Source organism: the organism of the source record quoted next, unplaced genomic scaffold, assembly GCF_019419815.1.
Source record: "Pyrus x bretschneideri cultivar Hongxiangsu unplaced genomic scaffold, Pyrus_bretschneideri_v1 Contig45, whole genome shotgun sequence".
Taxonomy (NCBI): Eukaryota; Viridiplantae; Streptophyta; class Magnoliopsida; order Rosales; family Rosaceae; genus Pyrus; species Pyrus x bretschneideri.
In genome coordinates, this window is record NW_025999779.1 from 1634779 (window position 1) to 1662695 (window position 27917).

Sequence of the window (27917 nt, forward strand, 5' to 3'; positions counted from 1 at the left end):
ATAAATATGTTGCCTTTCATTCTCTATTTGCCCCGACATACAATGTGCAAAAGGGATATGCGAATAAGCCTTGTGGATACAGTTAAGCCCGATGTTACCCCTATTGTTTGTCAAAGTATTGCACTTCTAAAACAAAGCTCAAACACTCAAAGAGATAGACAGGAATGGTCAAGATTTAACGAGAAACTAATAATGCATATTTAGTTTTTAGGCTTTCATTATTTCAAATAATAGGAATATAAAGATAATTCTCTTTTTTTTTTCTCTCTAGCCTTGATATCGCTTACATGAATTTCTATATTGTGTCGTGTTCTTTCTACAACATTTGCTCAAGTTGAATTTATAGGCAAATGAAAAAACTAGTATGGCTCAAAAACCCATTATTCCATTCTTTTATGTTTTCCGTAAATAAATTTATATTATTATATTAGGTCATTCCCATTTACAACATAAAACTGATAAATAAGAAAAACAAATTTTGTTGTATGAATTTTTTTTTTAAACAAACGAAATTATCGATGAAGAAATGGGTTAAGTCTCACATTGGTATAACAATAATGTGGTTGAAATTCGCTTTTGGCGAGAGTCATACTTAAAACCTCTCCATTTACAGCTGATGATAAATACTATTAGATCATAATACTAAGCGATAATTTTTAATTGAAACTTAAAAAGTACAAAAAAAAAAAAAAAATAAAATAACATTACCCCTATCCGATTCCTCCGATCCCCTCTTACAGTAGCATCCCTTCATCCGAGTCCTCTCCAGCTATCTTCGGTAAGCTTTGCTCTTTTCGCTTCTCGTTCTTCCTCTCTAGTTTTCGCATATGTAGAAAACTGCTGCTGTATTTTGATTATTTCCATCTAAAATTCAAATTTCTAGCTAAATGCGCATTCGATTACCTGTTTTAGGGTTCCTGTTCTGTTCAATTAATCGTTTCATATATTTACACAGCATGTTTAATTCCCACAATTTGTTTTCTGTGATGGGAATTAGGTAAACATCAGAAACACCTAGAAGTTGTAAGAGTAATTAGAAATTAAAAAATTTGGATTTTTTGGGTTTTTTTTCGAAATGGAGTTATGGGACAATGAACTGCTTTGCATTGATGAATTGGTGTGACAAAAGTAAACCACTTTTATTATTTTTGTGCATAGTTGTAAAAGAGTTTGCAAATATTCGTAGCTGATCGATAAGTTGCATGATTTGTGAATATAAACACCCTGCAATTTGGCATGAAATTGTTAAAAAGTATGCAGATTTGCAAATTGGGTTAGTCTCGAAACTTTTGAATGTGCATTAGCGTTATCAGTTGATGCAGGAGCATCTGAGGGACACTCGAAAGCTAAGTTGGCTGCTAGCTAGCTAGGCTAGGGTTCTAGTTAATTTGAGGATTCGAGTTTTTATCATTTGGATTCTGTTTCTAATGTGATTTGGCCCTATTTGATCCGCTGGACAGAAGCTTATTTTACCCTGTTGTTGCAGGAACATGGCGAAGCATCATCCTGACCTGATTATGTGCCGGAAACAACCTGGAATAGCTATTGGAAGGTTGTGAAAAAAGTGCGACGGTAAGTGTGTAATTTATGACTCTTATGTGCGTCCTTGCACACTTGTTCGAGTTTGCGATGAGTGCAACTATGGATCTTCCAGGGAAGGTGTGTTATTTGTGGAGGGGTTGGAATTTCTTATGCTTATTACTGCAAAGAGTGTACTCAGCAGGAGAAAGATAGAGATGGCTGCCCGAAAATTGTGAATCTGGGAAGTGCCAAAACAGATATGTTCTATGAACGGAAAAAGTATGGTTTCAAGAAAAGATGATCATTAGCAGGTCATGTTTCGCTTAGCTTCGGGAAATCATTTTGTTTTGTTCATCATTGAGGCTCAGCCAATTTTACAATCAGGTATTTTTCTTAGGAAACTTGCTTGTTACTGCTTGTATGTTTGACTATTGTACTTTCTCGTTCAATATGTTTCCAACCTACTCTTATTCTGTGGCTAGTCTAGTGAAGGTATTAATGACTTCCATAATTCTCACTCGTAATCTTTGTATGTGGCATGCATTTATGGATGTTTGAACTCCTCGGTGTTCTTAGAGCTTTGTTAATCCAATTTCATATGTGATTTAAGATTCAGTAGATGAACTTGGCATTTCTTTTTATCTTCTATTGAAGGGGACTCCATGCTAAAGATTGTTCAGTAAGTCGACGCTATAATCTTAAAAAATCTTTCAAAATCTCAATTGAGTACGCCCCACTTAATGATTTTGGCTAGGTAATGTGTCCTACTCTTTGCTCCTGAGTCTGATCCCTTCCCCCGAGATTAGGGTAGTCAAAAGAAAGGACCCCATTAGTATGCGATTCAAAACTTATGGTCTACAAATGAACACCTTTGTTAGATGATCCAGCCATTCACATTTCGATCAAGCTATTCAGATTTCGATCAAGCTCTATGGAATGTGAAGAGTCATATAAGTGTGAATTTACAAAAATATTATTCACATCTCTTCTTAAGAACATAGATCATTTGCGTGAGCGAGATTATTGGAAAACATATATTTCAACATGTACGTATGTGTATAATAAGTTTTTAGTACATTAGAGTTGTTTAATGTATATTTCAATGAATCATTCTGACGTGTACGACAAACAGAAGCACACAAATTTACTAACGAGGATAAATAATTAACAAATAGTTTTATTGTTGGTAGCCACACAAGTTCAAACCTCATTGGATTTCCCACTTCATGCATAAAAAGAACTGAGACTTGTTGAGTTGTTGAGGTGATAAGCAGAATCAAATTCGTTTTAACACAATTGAAAGCGTTTTTAGAGAAAATGTTTGGTTTTTACTTAAAATGGTCTTTAAAATTGGCATAAGTCCCTATGATTTATAATCGATAGAAATGGTCCATAAAATTGCTCATCGTGAATCATTATGGTCATTTTGTGAAAATCACATGATTTACTTTTATTGATTTTAAATCTCAAATGACCATTTTGGTTAAAAAATCACAACGTTTTTTAGTTCTAAAAGTACGTGAAGTACTTTTTTAGGGTTTACTTGTTTTTTTTTTTTTTTTGTCTAAAAACTGTTTTAAAAAATATTTTCACTAAAAACGTTTTTAGTTATTTGAAATGCACTTCTAAACGAGGTTTTTTTTTTTCTCTGTGCCACATAGAAGCCACCATAACCATCATTGGCTGGTCAAAAATGCCAATTAGCAACACCAGGATATCCCTTTCCTCCTAAAAGATGATCACTTGCAGCAATTGGTACACGTCATAAACCAATTTTCTCAATTCAAGTAGCTCAGCAGCTTGTTTGCTGAACATTTCTCATGGCAGCCAAATTCTCCCGTCACTTAAAGTCTAGGCAAATTTGTCACCTACCCTTCAACTTCACCGGAATGAACAATCGCTTAGAGCTGCACCCCATTTTATTATTTTCTCCGATCATCACACCCGCTAGTGACTAGTTTAGTGACTAGGACTGGGAAACAGATTGAGATCAAGTTCAAGTTAATCTAACTAGTGATACGATGAAGCAATATTGATCTTCATTTGTAAGTTCGAGGTCCCGGGTTTGATTCACATTAATAGCGAGAATATATTATTTTTTGTGTTGAGTTTAATATCTAGTAAGTGGTTGACCCATTGTGTGGCCTAAACCAACCACTTAAATGCAGAATAATGTTGTATCCAAAAAGTTCTTTCAGCCCCCCTCCCTTAGAATAGAGGGGTGTGATATCCATACACCCCATTTTATTTCTCACACACATTTTTTAATTTTTAGCCGTCGGATCGGATGAATTGAAGAAGATCAACGGACATAAATTATCAAGGGGTGTGTGAGAAGTAAAATGAGATCTGTGGATAACACACCCTAGAATAGATTATCCCCTTTAGATGAGTCTTTCATGCAACATAAATGCTACTTGAAGTAAATTGTATACTATTGTATGGAAGAACAATATGGTTAACCGCTATCCAACTCAATAGTGGTCTGTTTACTTACCAAGAACGAGAATGCAAGTATGAGTATTGACACGCCCCAGTCCCGATATTCCCCAAATACCAGGATAGGCATGTGCTGGCCGACACTCGAGGGTGACGAAAGCCATTTATTGAGTGCAATGCTGAAAACAAGGAATAGATAAGACTTATAAATATAAAAGAATAATGAATATGCATTTAAGGAACGTGTTCAGATCATACAACTAACTAGAACACTAAAAGAAATAATATAAAATTGAATGAATAAAAGAATGGATCCTACACCGAGAGGACTCGAAGATGCTAATGCGGAAGTAACTTGACTCCGGGATTGTATGCCTTGATTCTAAGTTCTAAATGGGGCGCAAAACAAACATGAGTGGACCAAGTTGATATATATATATATATATATATAGTAAAACAATTGTCAACATACTAAACCCCAGGTTTTATGAAAAAACATATATATCATGATAAACATAGGTTTCTGAAACCTGGCATGCCGTGCAATATCTCAAATCATAACTTGTATATATAATAATCACTAGTAGTAGTGAATGTTCAATAACTCTTTAGGCCCGATGCCGGCTCCCCATCTCTGAGCAAACAGTCAGAGGAAAATTTGGGCTCCTCGTCCCTGTGCTAATAGCTAGAGGGAAAACACTTCAAGCCCTATGCCAACACCGTAACCATCGCCCGGGAGGGATCGGAATCTATCCCTTCGTCCTGTAGCGGAATAGGGACCACTAGGTAAGTACAAAACCATTGAACATATATATATTGAAAAACAACTTCATAGTATAAAGTCATCCATCATCTATACCATAAAGAGGTGTTCTAATCATGTTCTACAGATCATATCGTCATCCATCAGATATTTTATAAGAACATGGGTTATAGGAAAAATTGTAGTAATTCAATATAGCCTCAGTAAGCATGTTATCTCATAAAACGTTTCATAAAACGTAATCATTAAATCATGCTTTTCATGTATGCATTTCTACTATTAAAACATGCATTTTAGAAGGGGTTCACTCACAATACTTCGCTGTCGAAAAGCCACGCAACCTAGCTAATAAGGGAACGCCATAAATAATTGCCCCTAAGCACATAAAGGGTACACTTAGTCAAACTTTACTCAAACCACTTAATTTGGGAAAACGAATATCGGAAATGCGTTCAGAACATCGAATTTAGCCTAGAAGTGGTCCTAGACAAAACTCGAAAAGTCAACTCGAAAGTCAAAGTCAACGGTCAACGTTGACCCAGTCAATGATTAGACTAGGTCCAAGTCAACGGGTCCGAGTCGGACCAAGTCAAATGGGTTTGGGCTTAGGGTTGGATCCGAGTTGGGCCCTAAAGGTTTAGGGTTATTGGGTTTAGGGCTTGGACTTAGGGCCCCTAACAACACACGGCCCAAATGCCCTTAGAATTGAAATGGAAAAATGGGTTTGGATTCAGGGCCTTCACAGATGAGTCCCAAGGCCTTTAAAACAAATAATAAAAATATAAATAAAATAAAAGGAGGTTGGTTTGGGCTTGGTAGGAATGGCTCGAAGGCCTTAGACTTTAAAGGATTTGGGTTTGGGGTAATTAGGCTAGATCTCAGCCCAATGGGTTTGGGTTATAAGGCAAATGGGTTGGGTTGACCCGTTTTCAGGCTAAGCTCTTGGCTGGTTTCTGGGTTGATTTTCCAAGGCTCATAACTTCTTCGTTACTCAACCAAATCAAGTGATTCAAAATCGAAAGTCATAGTTCTTGAAGAGACGAAGAGAATGGTACCTCACACGACACTAACTCATCGTGATTTGGCCAGAAAACACCTCGAAAGGGACTGTGCTCGGCGGAAAATTTGGAAAAGCTACTCCGAGCTATTTTCTACAGTTCACGCATATACACCTCTTAAAACAAATTTTGATCTAACCTTAAAACATAACCCAAGGGTTTCTTGAAGCTTACCAACGTTGGAAAAACACAAAACACGTCAAAGAAGATGATGAACAGTGACATCGTCACTATTGGGGTTCCATGAAGGTTTGCTTGAGTTTTCTCGAGGTTCCTACATCCAGTGGTGTTGGTTTGGGGTTGTTGTTGCTTATGTGAGTGACAAACTTGAGAAAAGAGGGAGAGATCATAGAGGGAGAGAGAGGTCTTGGGGTGGGGGAAAGAGAGAGGGGTAGGGATGAGTTGAGGGAGACGAGAGAACTGTGAGAGATGAGAGAAGGAGCACGGGAGACAAGGACATATATCAAGGGTGGGCCTCTTGGGCACACCATTTAAGACCCAAAAAAACCATTTTTTATAAACTTTTTAGGGAATTTATGAAATTACACTTTAATTCGGGGTTAGGGGTGTAACAATCTACCCCCTTAAAAGAATTTCATCCACGAAATTTAAAATCACTTACTAAACTGAAATACTCGAAATAGTAAGAAGAACATATGTATAAAGAGAAATCAAGTCAGAGTGGGTGCATCAAAGAGAATATGCCACACCATCGCGAGCGGGTTGCAAAATCCTCTATCATGCCTCCAAGCTCTTACTTTCTTCGCCATCAATGTAAAAGTAGAAACATACTTTATAAAGATATAAGGTCAAAAACATAAAATAGCTTAAGGTCAAAAGTAAATACATAAAATACGATAACGTCCAAATAGATATGTACTAACATATAGGTCGAAAATTCGTGCTGAACTTAAAACTGAAAACAAAAATACTCCCCCAAAACATTTGTAATGACTAAAACAAATATATAACTATAATAAGAAAATTTACAATACTTACACTGAAAATCAAAAATCGAAAATGAAAGTGGGTCTCGCCCAAGAATTCGTAACCTTACATACTCTGAGAACATATGTGTCTTTAGGTCGAGCCCCAACAATAACAAATCCGTAACAACTACTGAAGACGGGTCTTCCTGCCTACTTGCTTAACGAACCCAACGAATAAGTTATTGATACTACAGTCTGTAGCCCGCAATATCAACAACACATTAGTGGTCTCAATGAGCAAGCAGTAATTTTTTGAGGGTGCATAATTTCACACATCATAAATTCGATCCTCCGAATACTAGTTTGCAAAACTCCTTTATCAACCAGTATTGCCAGTAGAAAACTCTCGTACCATGTCGTAAATAGTGCCATACCCAAATCGAACAAAACAAAAACTGTGTTGAAACAATTCCATCCAACACCAAGCACCCCTTCCTCCTCAGTTCTTCCAAATGTGACCAACTACTCCAGAGTTTTGCCAACAAAGAACCCATTTGAAAACTGTACCTTGGGATTCAAGAGAAGTGGCTACCATGTTAATAGCAAACTCAAAAGCTCGAGCCAAACAAGCAGAAAACAAGAAGTCACCTTTCCCAACAAGCAGTATCTCAAAGAAGCCGTTACAGTGTTCAAGCCACATCTCCATTTTTGCTTAGTTGTAGATTTCTAGTTAAACAAAATCAATGTTGGTGGAAAGAAGAACTCGCAAATGATTAACCTAAAAACCCCATGAGAACACACACCATTCGAGAGAAGTGTAAAGATCCACTTGGTAGCCTCGAGACGTGTTGCCCCATCATTCGGGCAGCCTCAATTTCCCCTTTTCTCCTTCTTCTCCCACCACTTTAAACACCTTCATTCTCCTTTGGCTTCGCTACGAGACAAAACCCACCGAGATCTTCCAGTTATATACATCCCCCCCCTCTTTCTCTCTAATGGCATCCACCTGCACACGCGTCTCCGTCTGAGCCTCACCTCCTCTGTTCCCTGCCTTCCTCTGTCTCTCTCTCTAAAAAAACAAAATGTATGAACCTTGCTCTCGAAGTATCCTTACCCATTAGCATTACTTGCACACAAAGCAAATTAAAAACCAAAATCCCAAAAGAAATCCCCCACCTTTCGAATCCTACCTCATATTTAATCCCACCCATTTCTCTGTTTTTCGTCGCCATTAAAACCCCAGAAAGCTTTGCTGTTTTTATTTTGGTTATGACAAACGGCTCTCACAGCGGCAATGCGTCAAACACATTTGAGGCATTCTACGAGGGCTGGCTGGTCCGGCAAGAAAACTTCCTCGATGAGCTCTTATCGGCCCAGTAGACGATCGACGATCGACGATGCCCAAGATGAAGACCTCCGAGACTTGGTGTCCCGGGTTCTCTTCCATTACTAGCAGTATTACGACGAGAAATCCCGACTTGGACAGCGGGATGTTTTACTGGTTTTCTAGCCGACGTGGTAAACTTCCTACGAAATGAGCCTGCTTTGGATTGCCAGGTACAAACCGGGTATCGTATTCCGGCTCGTGATCGAGCCGGTGCCCGATTTGAGTGACCATCAGCGGGTCAGGATGGCCTGGCTGAGGAAGGCGACCAGGGTCGAGGAGCGCGCGCTCAATGACAAGCTCGCCAAGATTCACGGGAGCGTGGCGGCGCCGCTTTTCATAGATGCGGTGTGGCGGTACGGGGGGAGCCGGGCACGGGGAGATCGTGGAGGACGACGCGGTGATCAAGTCGCTTAAGTCGGCATTGGAGACCGTGTAGGAGTTTGAGACCCTCTTGTCCCACATTGGTCAACAGTATTTTTTCACTAGCCTTTATATAGGCTTATTCATTTTTCTTAGTAATTAGAACTTGGACCATTTGGAAATGGATTGAAGGCTTGGGCCTTATGGTTGGTTGAATTAGGCTTGATGATTATATTATAATATTAATATTAATTAATCAAGACAAGGGCCTTGGGCCTTGGGGCACTTAGGGCCAAGGAATTAAAATTAATCTGATCAATTAGTTTTAATTTCGAATTAAGTTTTTAATTAAATTAATTAAAAATGTTTTGATTAATAGACACAACTCTTTGGAAAGAATTGTATCTCTTTGGAAAGAGTTGTATAGCTTCAAATACATCCAAAAGGTGTTTGAAGAGGTATGAAAGAGCCTATATAGCTGGAGTCCTTAGTTCCATCAAAAATCATAAAAAAGTGTTTGAAGAGGTATGAAAAAGCCTATATAACTAAAGTCCTCAGTTCCATCAAAAATCATATTTTTCTTCCTCCTTGTCTTCCGTACAAAATTTCCAAAGAGTAAACATACAAAGCAATTCACTAGAGTTCTATAATCCAGTGCAGGTTGTAGAATTAGGTATTTATATCCTGGTCGAGCAAACGTTGTAGAACCATAAGCACACGAGTGGGACGGAAATACTGTTCGAAGGACATAGCGTTTACTATAACATAATTGCATTCTGTATTACAAGTATTTTTGAATAATAAAGTATAAGTATTTCGGTTCTGTATTTCTGTTATTTTATTGTTTCTAAATTGTTCTCCAACAATCTTCGAACAGTATGGAACAATCGGGAACTAAACCTCATTCTGAAAAGCCTGAGAAATTTAAGGGCGGAGACTTCAAAAGATGGCAGCAGAAGATGCTGTTTTATTTGACAACTTTGAATTTGGCTAATGTTCTGCGTGAGACTGTACCTACTGCAGATGGGGAAAATATTTATTCTGCATAAACTTTAACGGCTATAAATGCCTGGAATCATAATGATTTCCTCTGCAGAAACTATATTCTCAATTCATTGTATGATGTCTATGTAGTATGCAAAACAGCCAAAGAACTTTGGGAATCACTTGAGAAAAAATATAAAACTGAGGATGCTGGTTCGACGAAATTTGTTGTGGGCAAATTTTTGGACTACAAAATGGTAGATTCCAAGTCCGTTGTCTCTCAAACTGAAGATCTCCAGAAAATCATCCATGACATTCATGTTGAAGGGATGGTGATCAATGAGTCTTTCCAGGTGACAGTCTTAAATTCAGCCAAAGAAGGTAGATATTTTTGCTTTTGAGCCTTCGACCCACGTAATGCTATTCTTCACAGTCCTGAAATGTTACACTAGTTATAAGTCTTGACTTGTCAACAACATCATTTTTCAGTGAAGGTTTGGTTATTTATAAAACAAAAAGTCAAAAATAAAATTATCCAAATTCTAACCAATAGTAAGCATTGCTGCTGAGGAATGAACCAAGAAGAAAGTAGAACAGCTTGCATCAACTCTAGCAATTTCAACTGTAGCAAAAGCATTTGCCGTAATAGAAAGACCAGGACACCCATAACCCTGATAGAAAGAAGGCCAAAAGCGAAATTACCAACCCATCCAACAAATTATCAAACGCAAGATTTAAAAATAACTTATTAAGATATGTATTAAGCACCTTGATTGTCCCACCAGCAATGCGCAATGCACCAAACTTTGGAATAATTTGAAATGGAAACTCTGCCTTCTCCCAATACTGAAAAAACAAGTTTGCAGATCAATCTCATTGTTTATGAATGTATATTAATTAATTAATATTGACCGTTTTAGCCTTAATACGAAATGAAGAAATGGTTAAGAGTAAAAGGGATACCTCTGCCATAATTGGAGTAACGTCTTTCTCCATACACCCTCTTACTCTCAACCTAATAGCCTGCTTCTCAGGTGTCAATAGATCATCAATCTGGTAATAATCTGAAGCCGTAAATTTTTAAGGCCAAGAGATAAGAATATGGAAGTTAATTATTGAAGTTGCCCATTTCTTCAAATTACAAATCAAAATCACAACAACTAAAGAGGTGCACGAGCAATGTACTAAATATTCACAAAGAAACAAAGTAAACAAACCAGAATGCAAAAAGTGAGACAAGATGAATACGCAAATCCGAAAAATTCGAATCAATAGTCTGGATTCACATAAGTTACATAACAAGAGGAAATCCTGAACTGTTTTACAAAAGACAATTTCTCCATAGACACACATACAAGTTTATCCATGCGATATCTAGTATATAATGATGGTTAATGTTCTTACTGCAGGGAGGAAAAATAGAAGCCGGCGTTGCTTGCGGAAAAGCAACTGAGACATCCAATGCAGCGGTATTGAAGTAATTCGCCCTCTCATTATTCTTAACATCATCTGCAGGACACCAGTAAAACAATAGCAACCGTTAAACCGAGTCGAAAGTTAGAAATCACAGCGACATACTTAGCTTATAACAATTGCAGAATACCAAATCAACAACCAGAAACTTCAAGTGAAAACCAAGAGCTTAATTCCAAATGCTAACTCAAGAATTAACCCACAAATAAAAAGTCAAAATTTCAGTATAATTTATTAAGGCAGATACTGAAATAGATAAGCAAGCTATTTGTTAGCTAAAACTGTAAACCTTTAGCTGTGGTTATTGTGTAATTAGTTGTAGGAGCTAAGGGCATTAAGGGCATTAATGCATCAATCCTTTAGCTATATATGCTCTCTTGTACTGATGTAATTATTCAAGAAAGTAAATATCATTTTTTTACGGAGAGATTTTCTGTTTCTATATGGTATCAAGTTGCCAACCGCCTCACGACTCTCATTCACCCATCGCCTCGATCCTCTTCCGCTCGCTGCCTCGATCGATTTCTTGATCGATCTCTACCTTTGATCTGTAATTTTTGTCTCGATTCATCATGGCATCCCCCTCTGAACCATCATCTCCGATGGATTCACCGCCATTACCAAACCCTAATCTCTCTAGCAGTTCTCCCTATCCAAATTCGTATCTGTCTCTTACAATTCAGAACATTGGAAGTATGGTACCTATCAAGCTCAAGCACACCAACTATCTCCCATGGTGTGCCTTATTTGCTCTTATCCTTCGTCGCTACAAGCTCATAGGTCTCATTGATGGTACTGAGCTATGTTTGGCTCCTCTTCTCCCTGATCGATCTGTGAATCCAATGTTTGAGCAGTGGTTTGAGAAAGATCAAAATCTGTTAATCTGGTTGAATTCGACACTCTTTGAAGATCTCATTCCTTTCACGGTTGAAGTATGTACATCTCGATAGCTATGGCAGAAGCTTGAACAACGTTTTGGTGGAGTCTCTGATGCTCATGTTCATCAACTTCGTTCTTGTCTTCAATCTATTCAGAAAGGTCATCAATCGATCTCAGAATATCTGCAACAAATCAAGGAAATTTCTGATTCTCTCACTGCCGCTGGTGCTCCTATCTCCGATCGAGACCTAATTGCAGCAACACTTCATGGCCTACCAGATGAATTTGAGTCGTTCATTGACTCAATCATGCTTCGGTTGTCTTCCACTTCTCTTGATGAATTACATGGCCTGCTACTTACTAAAGAATTATCCATGGCTCGTCGTAAGCAAACTGGTTCTTCTTCTGTCACTGATCCATTTCAGGCATTCTCTGCTCATTCTTAGGCACCATTGCTGCCTATGCCTACATCTTATTCACCACTTCAATCTTCCTTCCATTACAACTCTAATCGTGGGAGACAGAATCGCACCTTCAACAGAGGCAATCGCAATCGCCATACCAATCGTGGCTTTTTCAATGGTAATCATCATGGTTCTCAAAATCATCCTCAAGGCTCCCAATCAAATTATCAAGCCTTTTCATCCTCTTCTGGCACTAAGAATCCATGACAAATTTGTGGTTCCACTAGCCATGAAGCTATTGATTGTTTTGATAGGATGAATCCTGACATCTTTGGAAGAGTACCACCAGCCAAACTTGCTGCTTTATGTGCTCATTATTCTTCCAAACCCTCTTCCTTTTGACTACTGGACTCTGGAGCTACATCACATATTACCAATGATATTGCAAATCTTTCTGTCTCCTTTGCCTACACCGGTGAAGACAAAGTCTATATCAGAGATGGTAAAGGTTTGTGCATTAAAAATATTGGTTCCTTATATTTACATACTCCTCATACTGATTTCAAGTTGAGTAATGTACTACATGTTCCACATATGAAGCACAATTTACTGTCTGCCTATCAATTTCTCTAAGATAATGATTGTTCTGCGACTCTTGACCCTGATAGATTTACTGTAAAAGATCGTGTTTCAGGGAAGACGCTTTTGCGGGGCCAAGTTGAAGATGGGTTTTATCCTCTGCAAGGTTTCAATAGCACTGTTATTTCATCACCATCAACTTTCATTAGTGTCAAAGCACCTGTGAAGATTTGACATCGCAGATTGGGTCATCCATCTTCTTCACTGTTTCGAAAGGTTCTATCTAGAAATAATCTTGCTGTACAAGGCAAGACCACTGTTGATTTCTTTTGTTCAGATTGTGCTCTTGTTAAAAACCATAAACTTCCATTTGGATGTGCAAGTTCTACTACAAGTCACAGTCTCCAACTACTTCACTGTGATCTTTGGGTCCTACGTCTGTTCTCTCACCTAGTTGTTTTAAGTACTATATGTTAGTAGATGACTACAATCATTATAGTTGGTTGTTTCCTTTAAAGGCCAAATCTGATGCCTATTCTACTTTTGTTGTATTAAAAAAGTATGTAGAGACCTTACTTGGAAATAAAATCAAAATTGTACGTTCCGATTCAGGGGGTGAATTCACTAGTACTCTTTTTCAGTCTTTTCTTCGTTCTCATGATATTATACACCAATTAAGCTGTCCTCATACCCCTGAACAGAATGGTTGCGCAGAAAGGAAGCATCGACATATTGTGGAGACTGCTCGAACTTTACTTGTTGCATCTAATGTACCTTATCTCTATTGGGTAGAGGCCTTCTCCACAACTGTGTATCTTATCAATAGGTTGCCAATATCTGGACTATCTCAATCTCCTTGAGAACTACTTTTTCAAAAACCCCCATATTACTCCAGATTGAAGGTATTTGGCTGCCGTTGTTTCCTCTGGCTTAAACCTTATGTTCATTCCAAGTTGGATCCTATAAGCAAAAGTTGTATTTTTTTTTGGGATATAGTTTACAACACAAAGGCTACAGGTGTCTTAAACCTCAAACTAGGCGAGCATATATATCTCGACACGTGCAGTTTGATGAAACTGCATATCCATTTCACACTATCTCTCAACCAGCTGCTGCAGTTCAAGACTCTAATTCACCTGCTATGGATTTACATTTCTCTATTCCTCTGTCGAGAATCTCCTCAGAATCTCAATCTTCAAGATCCATCATTGGAGCATCACAAAATCCTGATTCTTCCAGTTCTGTCTCACCTTCTGATCTTATTGGAGCAGCATCGCATCCTACATCTTCAAGTACTTCATCTTCTCAAGTACCTCCCAGTAACATTCATCCCATGGTGACTCGTTCCAAAGTTGGCATATATAAGCCTAAAGTCTATGTCGCTACCAAGCATCCCCTTCCATTAGATATTGATGTTGTTCCCACTACATATCTGCAAGCATCTAAACATGTTCATTGGCGATCTGCTATGCAAGATGAATTTAATGCCTTGCAATCTACAAGAACTTGGACATTAATACCTCCATCCCCTACTCAAAATGTTGTCGGTTGCAAGTGGGTTTTTAGAGTTAAGAAGAAGCCTGATGGTACTGTTGACAAATTTAAAGCACGCTTGGTTGCAAAGGGGTTTCATCAACAGGAAGGCATTGATTTTCAAGAGACTTTTAGTCTCGTGGCTAAACCCGTCACAATTCAAGTCCTTCTATCACTAGCAGTACAATTTAATTGGTTTTTGAACCAATTAGACATTAGTAACGCTTTTCTTCATGGGGATTTAAAGGAATTTGTGTACATGCAGCAACCTCCTGGCTTCATTGATTCCAGCAAGCCTCATCATGTCTGTCAATTGCGAAAATCTCTGTATGGCCTCCAATAGGCCCCACGAGCTTGGTTTGAAAAACTTTTTCAAGCTCTCCTATAATTTGGATTTGTGCAATCTTCTTTTGATGCTTCATTATTTGTTCTTAAAGATCCCCCTCCAGTCATTGTTCTTGTTTATGTCGATGACATCTTAGTCACTGGCCTGAGTTCATCTATGTGTAATCAGTTCATTCAAAAGCTCAGTACTTTTTTTCCAGTTAAAGATCTTGGTCCACTGCATTATTTTCTGGGATTAGAAGTTCATCGGTCTGCTGAAGGTCTCTTTCTTCATCAAACCAAATATCTACTGGATCTTCTGAGAAAAACTAATATGGATTGTGCTAAGCCTTGTTGTACTCCTCTTGGTTCCACAAAACTTGATCACACGGGTCCTCTTCTCTCCAATCCTACTGAGTACAGATCTATTGTTGGTGGTCTACAATACTTAACATGGACCCATCATGACCTTTCATTTGCAGTAAATCAAATCTGCCAGTTCATGCATGCGAGTCGAGAACAACACTTGCAGGCTGCAAAACGAGTTCTTCGTTATCTCAAAGGAACTATATCTGAAGGAATTTGGTTCAAAAAGGGTTCTTTTCATCTCACTGCTTTCTCAGATGCAGACTGGGCATGATGTACATTTGATCGACGTTCCACCAGTGGTTATTGTGTCTTTCTGGGTTCAAATCTTATTAGTTGGAGTGCAAAGAAACAATCCACAATTGCACGTCATCTACTGAAACTGAATACCGGTCCCTAGCCCACACAGCTGTAGAAATTACATGGATCTGTAAAATTTTTTGTGATATTGATTTCTCTCTCTCATAAGTTCCCAATCTCTGGTGTGACAATATTTCTGCAATCTCCCTAGCCTCTAATCTAGTGTTTCATGCCAGAACAAAACACATCGAAATCGACTATCACTATATTCGAGAATTAGTCTTGGCTAAGCTCATCAAGGTTCAGTTTGTTTGCAGCCAAGATCAATTGGCTAATGTTTACACCAAGTCTTTGTCCAAAGGCCGGTTTCGTTATCTCAAATCCAAGCTTCCACTTGGTTCAATGGTTGATCCCAAGCTCAGCTTGAGGGGGTGTATTAAGGTAGATACTGAAATAGATAAGCAAGCTATTAGTTAGCTAAAACTGTAAACCTTTAGTTGTGGTTATTGTGCAATTAGTTGTAGGAGCTAAGGCATTAAGGGCATTAATGCATCAATCCTTTAGCTATATATACTTCTTATACTGATGTAATTATTCAAGAAAGTAAATATCATTTTTTTATAGAGAGATTTTCTGTTTCTATATAATTTCCATCAAAGTTGTGATCTTTCCAAGTTCTAAGAGATCCCATAGGACTGTAATTTGTAAAAAAATAACCCATCATTTCTGATCGTTAAAAATTCATAAAATAAAAACTAAAAAAATTGAACTAAAACCCAATAAAAATTAATCAAATAGCTGAATATTTTACCCTGATACGGCAGGACTGTCATGGTCGTGAGGAGGAAAATTGGGAGCTTGGAGGTCGAACTGTTCATTGGATGAGGAGGAGGGAATTATTTTGGATAGCGATGAAGTTCGAAAGATATTACGTAATGGTTGTGGCGGGTCAGCAATGAAATGGAGAAATTTTTCATTATGCGCGCTCGTATTAGTAATACCACGTGTCACTATAGGAGTGGACGGAAGTTTTATTGTTTATGCATTTTAGCACAATTGTTCCGTTATTTGTATAATGACACATAATTTACTACCTTATGTTTTGGACATAGTAGAAAACTCTGATGAGATGAGACGACGTGTCCAACTATTCATTTGGATTAGAAGTTTTCTTAAATAACTTAAATGTCTTCTAGATAAAATGTTTCTGAGTTTTAGAAGCACTTAAAGCACATCAAGTAAGATGCATTAGTGATACCTTCTTGTTTCATACTTCATTAGTATTTTTACAAAGATTAATTTATTAAATATTTTCAGTTATTTTAAAATAAGTTTTCAACAAACGAACTTTATATTTTTCTACCTTTTCTTTTTATATTATCCTTATTTGCTTTTCAAAGAAATAGGTAGTTATAGTATTGTTGCTGAAATAGCATAAGTAGTTGATTGTCGGATACTATCGGTCCATTTTAGTTTTTCCTATTTTTGGTCCGTTAGGTCTATTGGGCTTGTAGTATATTCCCTTTTACCCATTGGACCTGTACTATTTTTGCTAATCATTTGTAAGGTTTTTATTTTTTATTTTTTTATTTTATCTAAATGATCTTTGAGATTGACAGACTTCTTCACTTTGATTCTTGATATTTGAAATTAACAGAAGTGGTCTCTGAGATTGTCCACATCAATTATTTTGGTCATTCCATGAAAAATCTCCATTAAATAAGAATAACATGACAAACATACCCTCAATTCTAACAAATTATTTTGGCCCGTTGTTTGTTAACTTGACAGTAATTTTGTCATTTTAGTCTTTATTTAACAGAATTTTCACAAAATGACCAAAATAATAGATGGTGGACAAACTCAGGGACTGTTTTTATTGATTTCAAATTTCAAATACCAAAATGAGAAGTTATGTTAGTCTTAAAATACCATTTTAGCTAAAATTTCTTTTTTGAATGTGCATTAGAAACTTTTTCTTCTTATTTACTTTTTGAGATCTATTATTGGCATTTTAAAATTTAATTCTACACTTTTCATAAGAGTATTTATCTTTCTAAATAAAAATTTTAAAGTGCATAATTTGATTTTTTTAGAGTGTCAATAATAAATATCTTGTTTTTAAAAATTATTTATGCATATATGATAAAAATATAATTGTAGGAATAAGGAGTGATTTCTTTTTTAGGAGTCGAATAATGTCCCAAATGATTAGTACCTCTACACGACCCACTACCACCCCTACTTCAAAGTTGCTCTAGAAGTGGGCACAATAACCCATCAATTGGTGATTCCAACCAGGTAACAGATTTGGTTCAGTTCGGTTTCTTTTATAAAATTTGCTCTAATCAGAATAAGTTGTTGATACATGATGAGTTATGTTTTGTGAACTTAAGCATAACCACTTTGAGTAAAATAAATGTGCTCCTTGTACGCAGTCGAGTGCTTTTTTGCATATCAAATTAAATTACAATTCAACTTAAAAAAAAAATTACTTGTATGAAAAGAAAACAAGAAGATATTGCTAATGCTTTCTTTTGCTTTCCGTGACGGCTTTTGGTGATGTCTACTTTTATCTACTACATTTGTAATGGCTTGTGTCAACCAAATGATACAAAATGCAAGCAAACATGCCAAAAACGACTCCGTTTTGCCTTCGCTTCTAACGAAGGGATTGCCGACTGCGTACCGAATATGAAAAATAATCGCGACTGCAGAGGATACAAACCCCATAAACAACGGCTGAGCACCTTTTTATTTATTTTGTTCATTTAATTTCAATTTTTGTCATTGACTAATTCGAAATTTTTACAGCCCTTAAGAGTACGAGCGCCATCGATATGATCACTGACTGAAACAAACATAGAAAGTCTCCTCCGCTAGTCCAATCCAGCTGCTTTTGCAGAAAGCCAAAGATTTCAGCTGCAAATTCGAATTCGCAATGTTCGCCAAGCGGCTTTTGCAGAAAGCCATAAACAACTCTCAGGTAAAGTCGTATTCCAAGCATTCGATCGCCGCCACTTTTTTCTGTCATTTTTTTTTTCGAATTTTTCAGTTTAGCTTCGTATTTTGCGTTTTTTGATTAAAATTCCGTTTCTTTTTTGTTGGGGTGGATTAAATTCCGATGCTTTATCTTGTTAGTATCCTGGAAAACTGGATATTGCATCAATGGATTATTTTTTATGATTTTTTTTATTCATTTCTGTGTATTTTTATGCTCGAATACCTGGATTGTATGAATTTGGAGCCTCTTAACCATTTTTCTTAAATTGGGATTTTGTATTGGAAATTGTTGGTTTCAGCATAATTTGCCGTAAGGGAGTTTGACGGCGGAAGACTTGGACCTGCGAGTTGCAGTTCACTATGGCATCCCATCCACGGCCTCCATTCTTGCTTTCGACCCGATTCAGCGCCTTTTGGCCATTGGAACATTGTGAGTTAAAATGCACCTACTTTCTTCTTTCTTCTTTTTTGTTTATGCTGTTTTCGTTGTGCGAATTGATCAAAAACCAATCTACTTAGCATATTTGGTGAAGCATGCTTGTAGATACTGCAATGAAGGCATGAGATTACGTACATCTATTTGGAGATATGATATCCCTGCATCACACAAATCACATTGTTGTTTTGATTCTTATTTGTTTGGTAGGGATGGGAGGATTAAAGTGATCGGTGGTGATGGTATTGAAGGACTCTTTATATCCCGAAGCAACTGCCTTACAAATACATTGAGGTTTCTGTGTGCACCATTCATTCCCCTTGTTTAGTTACAAGGATAAAGTATCAATAGTAAAGTGTTTAGGGTGAAACATTTTTTTTTTTTTGAATGATATATTTATATAACAACGATTATCGACAATCGTCATCAAATAGTGCCCTGTCTATCCCTTCTTTTTTTTTTTTTTTTCTCCCGCAAAGCGTCATCTAATAGTGCTCCGGCTATGGAGAATCTATGGAGAATTGGTGTTTTAGTAAGTCATTGACCAAATTTATTCACAACAACAACGATTATCGACAATCGCTCGGAAGTTTAAGAACTATTTAGCCCAAATGGGAAAAAGAAAAGAAAAAATCAATAAGATCGAAAAAGGAAAACAAGGCTCATCCAGTGAAAACATACACAGAAAGGATGAAAGCCAAAAGCGAACGTCAAAGAAAAGTCATTTTCCCAAACCCATTTACATGCATTTCCTCACTTTCCCATTTCCCTTTTCCAATTTTCTGTAATTATTTCCAAGAACAACTAATTCTTTCCAAACTCCAATCAAGAAAATTAAAAAATTGTATGTAAATTTAAGCTTTACCTGTAGATTAGCAACAACAAAAGCAAACTGATTCCAACAATCTGGAGAAATTTGGGTTTTAAGGATTTGAGTTAACTGAAATTGATTTGGATGAGCAGCTTTTTGTTTCGATTCATGGTGTAGCACAAATGAAGAGGTGGAGAAGTACGGAACGAAATGGTGAGAAAATTTGGTTGAGCAGTATTCCGTATCAATTCGCAGTGGAAGAGGAAGGAAACAATGCAGATGAGAGGAATGAAGCGGTGCTGCAAATCTCCCTAGCATGCCATGCGTGCAATTTGGGAATTTCACTGTAAAAGCACAAAAAGTAGGAACACATAAACATTAAAATAAGGGCAAAAATGTCAAAACACTGTTGCTTATGAACAGTGTTTTCTCATTCCGCTTTAGTATATATAAATTTCAACGAATCATTCCGACGTGTACGAGAAACGGAAGCACATGAATTTACTTGTGGGGATGAATAGTTTTATTGTTGGTCGTGACACAAGTTCAAACCTCCTTGGATTTTCCGCTTCGTGTATATAAAAAATGAGAGACTTGTTGAGTTGTTTAGGTGATAAGAAGCGATAAGATCCTCTCCAGATCTTCGACTAAGGATCCTTACTGCTCGCAATTGGTGTAGACCTTGTAACCCTCGCCCTCGTGACCAACAGGGCCTTTTTCCTTCTGCCACAACCGACAAGTGGGCGGGGATCAAATCGGCCACCAGCAGGCCAGTCTTTATCCGTTTGTTTGGAGCTACAGTGGTAGTGGTGGTTTCCTCTGGGTCAACGTTGGAGGCGTTGATGAATTCTCAGTGTGTGAGACCCAAAAGTTCTTTTTCATCTTTGATTTCCAAGAAGAAGAGGAAGGGAAAGAAAGATTTATGAACGGAGGATTTGAATCGAATGGCCAAGATAACTTGGTCCTCAGAATTTGAAGCACACAGATTCGGAGAGAATTCTTACCTGATAAGAACCAATTTTTTATCTCCCATGCCATGTGGTAGCCACCACAAGCATCATTGGCTAGTCAAAAATGCCAATTGGCAACACCAGAATCTGCTAAAAGATTATCACTTGCAGCAACACGTCATGAACCAATTTTCTCTATTCAAGCAGCTCAGCAGCTTGTTTGTTGAACATTTATCATGCCAACCAAATTCTCTCGTCACTAAAAGTCAAGGCAAATTTGTCACCCACCTTTCAACTTCACTGTTACCAGCAATCACTTGGAACTGCACCCCTTTATTATTTGGTCCCATCATCACACACACTAGTGGCTAGTTTAATGACAGGGACTGAAACATATTGAGATCAAGATCAAGTTCAAGTTAGTCCAATTAGAATTCCAATTTAGTGAGACGTCTTAGGTTTGAGGCACATTGATAGCAATGACGTAATATATTTATGTTAAGTTTAATACTTAGTAAATAGTTGATTCATTGTATGGCCTAACCCAGCCACCCTTCCCTTAGCAGATTATCCCATCCACTTAAATGCAGAATATTGTTGTATCAAAAAGTTCTTTCAGCACCCTCCCTTAGAGTAGATTATCCCCTCCGTTTAGACGTGGAATATAATTGTTCAAACAAATAGTCTTTTATGCAACGAAAATGCTACCTCAAGTTAATTGTACACTGTTGCGTGGAAGAATAATATGGTAACCACTTTTGAACTCAATAGTGGTCTATTTACTTACCAAGAATGAGAATGCAAAATGTAGGTATAATTCTAACTCTTGACATCATGCGTTTACTAAAATACAAGGAATAAAAAGGTAATGGAATCCCTTGTTAAACAAACGTGTTCCGTTTATAATTTCAATCATGTATCATTACAAATACAGACTTGCTTATTCCGTACTTGAACAATGTCACGTATATATCACTTTCATATCATTATCATATCCACAAAGTAAGCAAGCATGCCCTAAATTACAACTACAACAAGAATTTTCTATCGATCGAAATAGTCCAGTCCAAGTCAAACCACAACTCACAAGTAAAGAATCCATCCTTCACACATTTTTTTTGTACTTAGCCATTTAAGATTTAACAACTTCCCCCACTTGCAACATTGCCTACTTGGAAAGACATCCCACCCCCGAGGGGAGTATTTATCAAATATAGCAAAAATTTAAGGGAGTTTTAACAGATCACTCCCGGTACTGTTCACTTTTAATGAAAAACCACATTTATACATTTCCCTGGTACTATTCATTATACCTTTAAAAAAGGCTTTTCATTAAAAGAGGAGTTTTTTTGGATTTTTCGTTAATTTTCCTAAAAATTAACCCTTAATTTCAAAAATGTCAATTTTTATAAAAACTTTCAAATACATCCAAATTTTCACTTAAATAGACACAAATACCTCAAATTAAAAATTAAATAAATTAAAGATTTTTTAGCTACCATCGCCTCAAGCTCCGATCCAACTCACCTTTGCTTCTACACTCCACCACCACAACCCTATCCCCTTCAACCCGCTCATCACCGACATTGAGCGCTGTCATGGTTATCATAAGTTGGAGTAGCAGAATTTCAATCATGCCTACTAATATCATTTTTAGTTTTAAATATAAAAATAGTTTTTAAAGTTAATCCACATGTCGTTATATGATTGTATTTGTGAGACCCACGTGACGCCACATCATCACACTAACAGAGCAATTGACATATTTTTCATGAAAAAACTGAAATGATCACGATGGACAAATTCGAAGAAAGACTAAACTGATTCACGATAGACAAATTCAAGAACACTATTATTGATATCATTAATTGTTAAGGACCAAATTAAGATGTTATGTCAATATCACGAATCATTTTGGCTAAAAAACCTCTAATTTATTTTATTGTTAAATTTGAGAGTATTTGTATCTATTTCGGTGAAATTTTGGATATATTTTATAAAAAGTGACATTTTTTAAATTAAAGGTTAATTTTTTGCAATATTTGATAAATACTCCCTCGAGGGTTTAACCTCCCCATCCACCCACCCACAAAAACCCAAAAACGATGACTTGGCTTCACACAATCCCTCCACTTGGCAGCCTCGAGAGATGTTGCCCCGTCATCCAGGAGAAATTTTTAATTGTGACGGAAATATAAATGGTACATCAAACATTTTTATGTAAATAATAAGAAATTTTATTTTTTAAGTTATTAATTTTTAACATTAATATCCCACCATTTTAACATTAATATCCCACCATTTAAATACTAACACATACCGAAAAAATCTCTCGTCATCCGGGTAGCCCAAAACAAAACCTCGACGATATACAGTGGCGGGAACGATCAGATTGCTTACAGGTAAGTCAATTGCTTGCTTTTACTCGCTTTGGAGTATTTCGAAACGAAAATGTGTACCTTTTTTCCGTTGTATTGTATAAATCTGTGGATTGAATGGCTATATTTCCAGGGAATGGTGTTTGTTTGCTGAATTGATGTGTTTGGTGCAGGAAATTATGCTCTTGTAATAACTTCGCGGACGGAAGTTGGGACTTATCTCGGCTTCCCTGTTTATCGAGTGACCTCGATGAGGTTTCTGTCCTGCAACGATGGTATGAAGAATTCAACTGCTCAGGAGGTAAGGGTTTTGATTCTTTTCATTCGTTAGCGAGTTTGAGAGTGACTTGGGATGTTTTAATTTTGTGATGTGTTTGTGCAGAAAAAGGATGAGGCGTACTTCATGGCTCTGTTGAAAACAGTCCAATCAACTCCGGGGCTGTACTTCTCGTACAAGACTGATATAACACTAGAGTAAATTCTTATGTCTATTTATGTATCTATTCGGTAAAGTGTTGTATTTGTTTATTTAATCATATATAATTGATCATTTCTACCAGCTTTCAAAGAAGATGTAAGTTAGTGGAAGGATGGATGGCCAAACCAATATGGAAGCAGGTTAGTTGGAAATTTGGAATATTGGGTTTATCAGGACCTGATTAGTTCTTAAAAGTGATTCATGTTATATACATCAGGTGCATATAAGCATACATATTGTCCACGCGTTTAGTTTGCTAGGCATCCTCAACTCTTTCCAATTCAGAGGGTTAATGGGGAAAGAAAGGAAAACCGCCCTAAGGATTTGCCAAGTTCTGTGTTTTTGTGCACTATACTTATCTTTTGTTCTCAAGGTGAAAGTTTCAACTCCATAAAGATGCCTTCTCAGTTCATATCCTTGAAAACATGCCATCCTTTGTGCAATTTTTTGGTTGTCAAGAGATTCTCCCTTCCCCTTTATCCAAAGGATTTTTTTGTCAGCACTAGAAGACGAGAAAGCATGAGTATCGAGTCAACTGACAGACCATATCATATGGATGTTTATCAGTTTTTTCTCTTAATGCCATTTTAGTTCCTATCAAATGTTTACTTTACACATTATGATCTATGACTAGTAATTGCTTGGTAGTTTTTAACATTATTTGTGTTTTCAGGCTGACCCTCGATTTGTTTGGAACAGAAATCTTTTGGACGAACTTATCAAGTATAAGGTTAGACTTTCCATCTTTGAGGTCATAATTAGTTAAACAATTTGAAGTATTTTCTGGCTTGCCGCCACTTAATGTATATCTTTAAGGAAGAACAGCATTTCCAAAAGTCATCAGTTCTTCGCGCACAAATTTTTTTGCTAAGGCTCATTAATTTTCTCATGGCAGCTTGATGGGTTCATTATTCCTCTAGTACAAGGAAATATCCTGAATTTACTGATTTCTTATGTGTATGTCCCTCTCTCTCTCTCTCTCTCTCTCTCTCTCTCTCTCTCTCTCTCTCTCTCTCTCTCTCCCCCCTCTCCCTCCCTCTCTCTCTAAGATTGAGATTCAGAGTTTAGGTGAGTAATATGTTATGGTGTTCCTTGACCTACATTTAAGCTTCCAGACTGCACAGCTAAAGCTAAAGGGCTTATCTGCCACACTTACGATAGTCTCAAGGAGGTGTACCCGGCGTCTAGGCACAATCTTATAGAGATGATTGATTCTTGTAGTCACTTTTGTGTCTGTATCTGCATGTTTTGAAGGACTTAAACATGAAACACTGTAATGTGGTCGTGTAGGGACAAGAATGTGGAGAAGAGGAGCCAACCTTGATGGAGATGTTGCTAATTTTTTTGAAACTGAGCAGTTGGTGGAGATTGAAGGTTTCCAGCCCTCATTATTGCAGGTAATTCTCATATGAAGGTTCAGAAAAGAAATGTGTGCTGAGGTATTATTGTGTCGGAGTATTTTTAGTTACTATCATGTTTCTTTGCCTAAATAGGACATTAGCTTATATCATGGTGTCATTGTACATGTGATCAACTAAGTTGGCTGAGGATTAAACATTTGAGAAAAGTATATTCTGTTGAGAATGAATCCCATATTGATGGGAGGAGGGACCTTGCATGAGCTTATAAGTAAATTGGGCTAATCCCCATATTGCGAATTGGTTTTATGGTGGAACCTCAACTTTCTTCACATTCTGCCCTCCTTGTTGATGTGAGAAATATCATAATTGTAGAACTTTGTCATTCTTTTCTGAGGTTTATGGACTGCCCCTCACATAGATGAACTTTTGTACAGTTTAGCAAGGATAGATTGGTTTTTGCCAACTTATATACATTTAGAGAACTTTTTCAATACTATACTTTCTAAATATGCAGGCGCTGTTTCACTATTAACCCTTAAGACTGATAATAGATTGGAAGTTTTGTCATAAATTAATTCAAGAAGATTTATTTATCTATTCCTTTTTTCTGAATAAAGACCCTCCATAATACTTTTGATATGTTTTTCAGATTCGAGGTTCAATTCTGCTTCTTTGGTAGCAAATTGTTGACTTGAGCTATAAACCACAACTTTGGTAGCAAATTTGTTGCCAGAGATGCAAATCCATCCCTTTTTACTCTTTTCTGGCTTCATGGTACAGTTCTTGTTAGAGTAGTTTCTGAATTTTCCCAATCTACTTACAGAAAAATGTTGTGGAGCGCCATTTTTTTAATCTTTCCCAAAGATATGTAGAGACAATGGCAATAGACCTAACTGATAAAGTAAGGGTTTCTTCTCTTTTTAACTTTTTACTTTGAATTTAACAATCCTTGCACACTGGTTCACCTTTACGTTAAGCGGAAAAGTTTGCAATTTTTTCCCTTCAAATTGTGTTTGTACGACATGCTCACCTTTTTGTGGCTCTGGGATTCGCTAAATAAGCAATGGTGTCTATAACTCGTCCCAGCTGATTGCTTGTGCTACACAAGTTTTACTGTTTTTTTAATTGTATGCAAAGTATATGTTGTTTCATATATTTCCAGTTATAAGTTTTCCATTTATTGTTATTTGTAGCATGGTGATGAAGGTCAACTAAGCGCGGCATTTTCTGCTGAAATGCAAAATCTACCAAATGTGAGGTGACAATTTGCATACTTATGTATGCAACTATGTTGGCTCCCAACTGAATCATTTTCCCACTTCAAGTGGATTCCTTTTTTGTTTTCGAGGTTGCTTAAAACGAAGTCAGTTCTATTGGTTGGCATTGGGAACAATGTCAGAAATGAGATTTTGTTCTCAACTTACTAGTGTTTTTTTAGCAGATACGTTTCATTTGACTTTCAACATGTATGTGGTAACTCAAACTTTGAAAACCTAAAGGTTCTATACGAGCAGATCTCAGAGCAATTTGAAAAGCAAGGGTAATGAAAGCGTAATATCTGATTGATTAAGTATGCCAAAATCCAGGTATGCTGGCTATATGTAATACTGTTTTTAATCAAAACTGTTGCAGCTGAGCAGATACTTCCTTGTAGATGCAAAAGGCAATATACTGGAGGAGCAGAACTGCATTGATTGCCTTGATTGAACGAATGTTACTCAGGTTTCTAAGAAAATTACGTAGTGTGATTGATCTTAATAATTTGTGCCAATATGATATACCATATGCCATTGCATGAGTAAACTGAGATTTGACATTCAATTGTTTACTGGTTCTTTATTTTGTAGAGTTGCTTGGCCCAGAAGTCTCTAGATGCACATTTGCAGAGGACTGGAGTGCTGGATTCTTCTGAAAGCATTTCTATGTTTGCTGAAGACTACCAAACATTTAGAGCATGTATGGAATTATTCGTGTCATGTATCCTGTCTTTCATAAATGATCAAACGATGTCTATAATAAGTTGTTATACTTATTCTCAATTCCGGGTCTTTGGTGTGGGCAGAGCAAGGTGACGAGATAAGCCTCGACTACGCAAGGACGTATGCCCTTTAAAGGGGACCTTGTTAGGTAAATTCAACTGTATAGTATGACTTGAATCATGGACAATATATATAATGTAATTATGTATATATGTCCTTTTTTTTTCGAATCATATTCTGGATCCATATGACCGCAGATAAGGGAAGCAGACATTTGGAGGAATAATTAAAGATGGGATGAGTGCTCTTTCAAGATATTTTTTGAATAACTTTCAGGATGGCATTCGGCAGGTAAACTGCCTCTCTTTGGCAAATAGAGTATTCCTCATCTGCATGAAAGCAAGTGACTTCCATGTATATATACTTGCTTAAAATAAGTTTCAAATTTGTTCAGGATGCTATGGATCTTGTCAGTGGCCGCTATACAGTTAGAAGGGATATTTCACCATCCCGGGCTGAATCTTTTTCTGTAAGTACAATGAATCTTTCAAAGAAATTGAAGTGCCTGAAGTCCTTGTCTGGTTTTATATATCCCTTTGTTATCAGTTATACAGATCCTGGGTAGGATAATAAAATCTTGGTCCATCTTCTCGGAACCTTGATATTTTAGTTTATGATTGTTTGGGGAGTACCCTTATGGTTCAATTGCATCTCATGAAAGTAAATTTAGTAAGAAATCATGCCTGCTTTAGCAAATACGAGCGATATTTAATGGATATGCCTTTAGTAACGAAAGGAGAAGTAAAATTCAATTCTAGCAAACTTGATGTTTGATTGGCCAGCTTGGCATGTAATCATCATTAGTTGGCCACGAATGTAGGTAACTTGTGCCGCTTTTAAAATGCCTTCACTGAATCTATGGTCAAGTTTTAAGTGAGAACAAACATTGCAGTATCTACCGGTGGCATCAGCTTTGCTAATTGGAGGGTTGACAATGACATCCGTCACACTTCAACAAGGTATTACTATTATTTGGTTTTGCCTGAAATCTTAGCGCATGGAACTTTGTTCTCAGGTGCGAGTTCTATTCAATATTCACTAAGACCTGAGAAATTTCGAATCCAACTTGCAGCGGGTCGAAATGCCCAACAGTATATGTCTTCTGTACTTTGTGCTGGAGTGACTGCTGGAGTAGTGGCAGCGGTTAAAGCTAACGGAAGGT

The 27917-nt window shown here is 37.1% G+C and overlaps 2 protein-coding genes and 2 pseudogenes across 4 annotated transcripts in view; 3 read left to right on the forward strand and 1 right to left on the reverse strand.

The window, feature by feature from the left end:
* The window catches only part of LOC103965707, a 43860-nt pseudogene that overhangs the window by 10407 nt on the left and 5536 nt on the right, over positions 1 to 27917 (forward strand).
* Positions 1 to 27917, forward strand: part of LOC108865814 (probable LRR receptor-like serine/threonine-protein kinase At3g47570) — a 46906-nt gene that overhangs the window by 8930 nt on the left and 10059 nt on the right. Inside the window, exons 2-9 of one of the 3 annotated variants that reach the window (XM_048567559.1) lie at positions 26158 to 26256; positions 26349 to 26438; positions 26564 to 26672; positions 26779 to 26843; positions 26953 to 27046; positions 27150 to 27224; positions 27576 to 27714; positions 27828 to 27915. The gene's annotated coding sequence lies outside the window, so the exon portion shown is untranslated. The remainder of the gene's footprint in view (positions 1 to 26157; positions 26257 to 26348; positions 26439 to 26563; positions 26673 to 26778; positions 26844 to 26952; positions 27047 to 27149; positions 27225 to 27575; positions 27715 to 27827; positions 27916 to 27917) is intronic. The other 2 variants (XM_048567560.1, XM_048567561.1) reach the window with 2 other exon arrangements.
* On the forward strand, positions 1042 to 2095 carry LOC103965685 (annotated as a pseudogene).
* Positions 9833 to 16266, reverse strand: LOC103965687 (acyl-coenzyme A oxidase 4, peroxisomal-like). The gene is made up of 6 exons (XM_048567564.1): positions 16111 to 16266; positions 10846 to 10950; positions 10405 to 10494; positions 10210 to 10287; positions 9989 to 10112; positions 9833 to 9866 (listed from the first exon to the last, which is right to left on the reverse strand). The coding sequence occupies exons 2-6, from the start codon at positions 10948 to 10950 to the stop codon at positions 9862 to 9864; spliced, it is 402 nt and encodes a 133-aa protein (XP_048423521.1). The 5' UTR covers positions 16111 to 16266; the 3' UTR covers positions 9833 to 9861.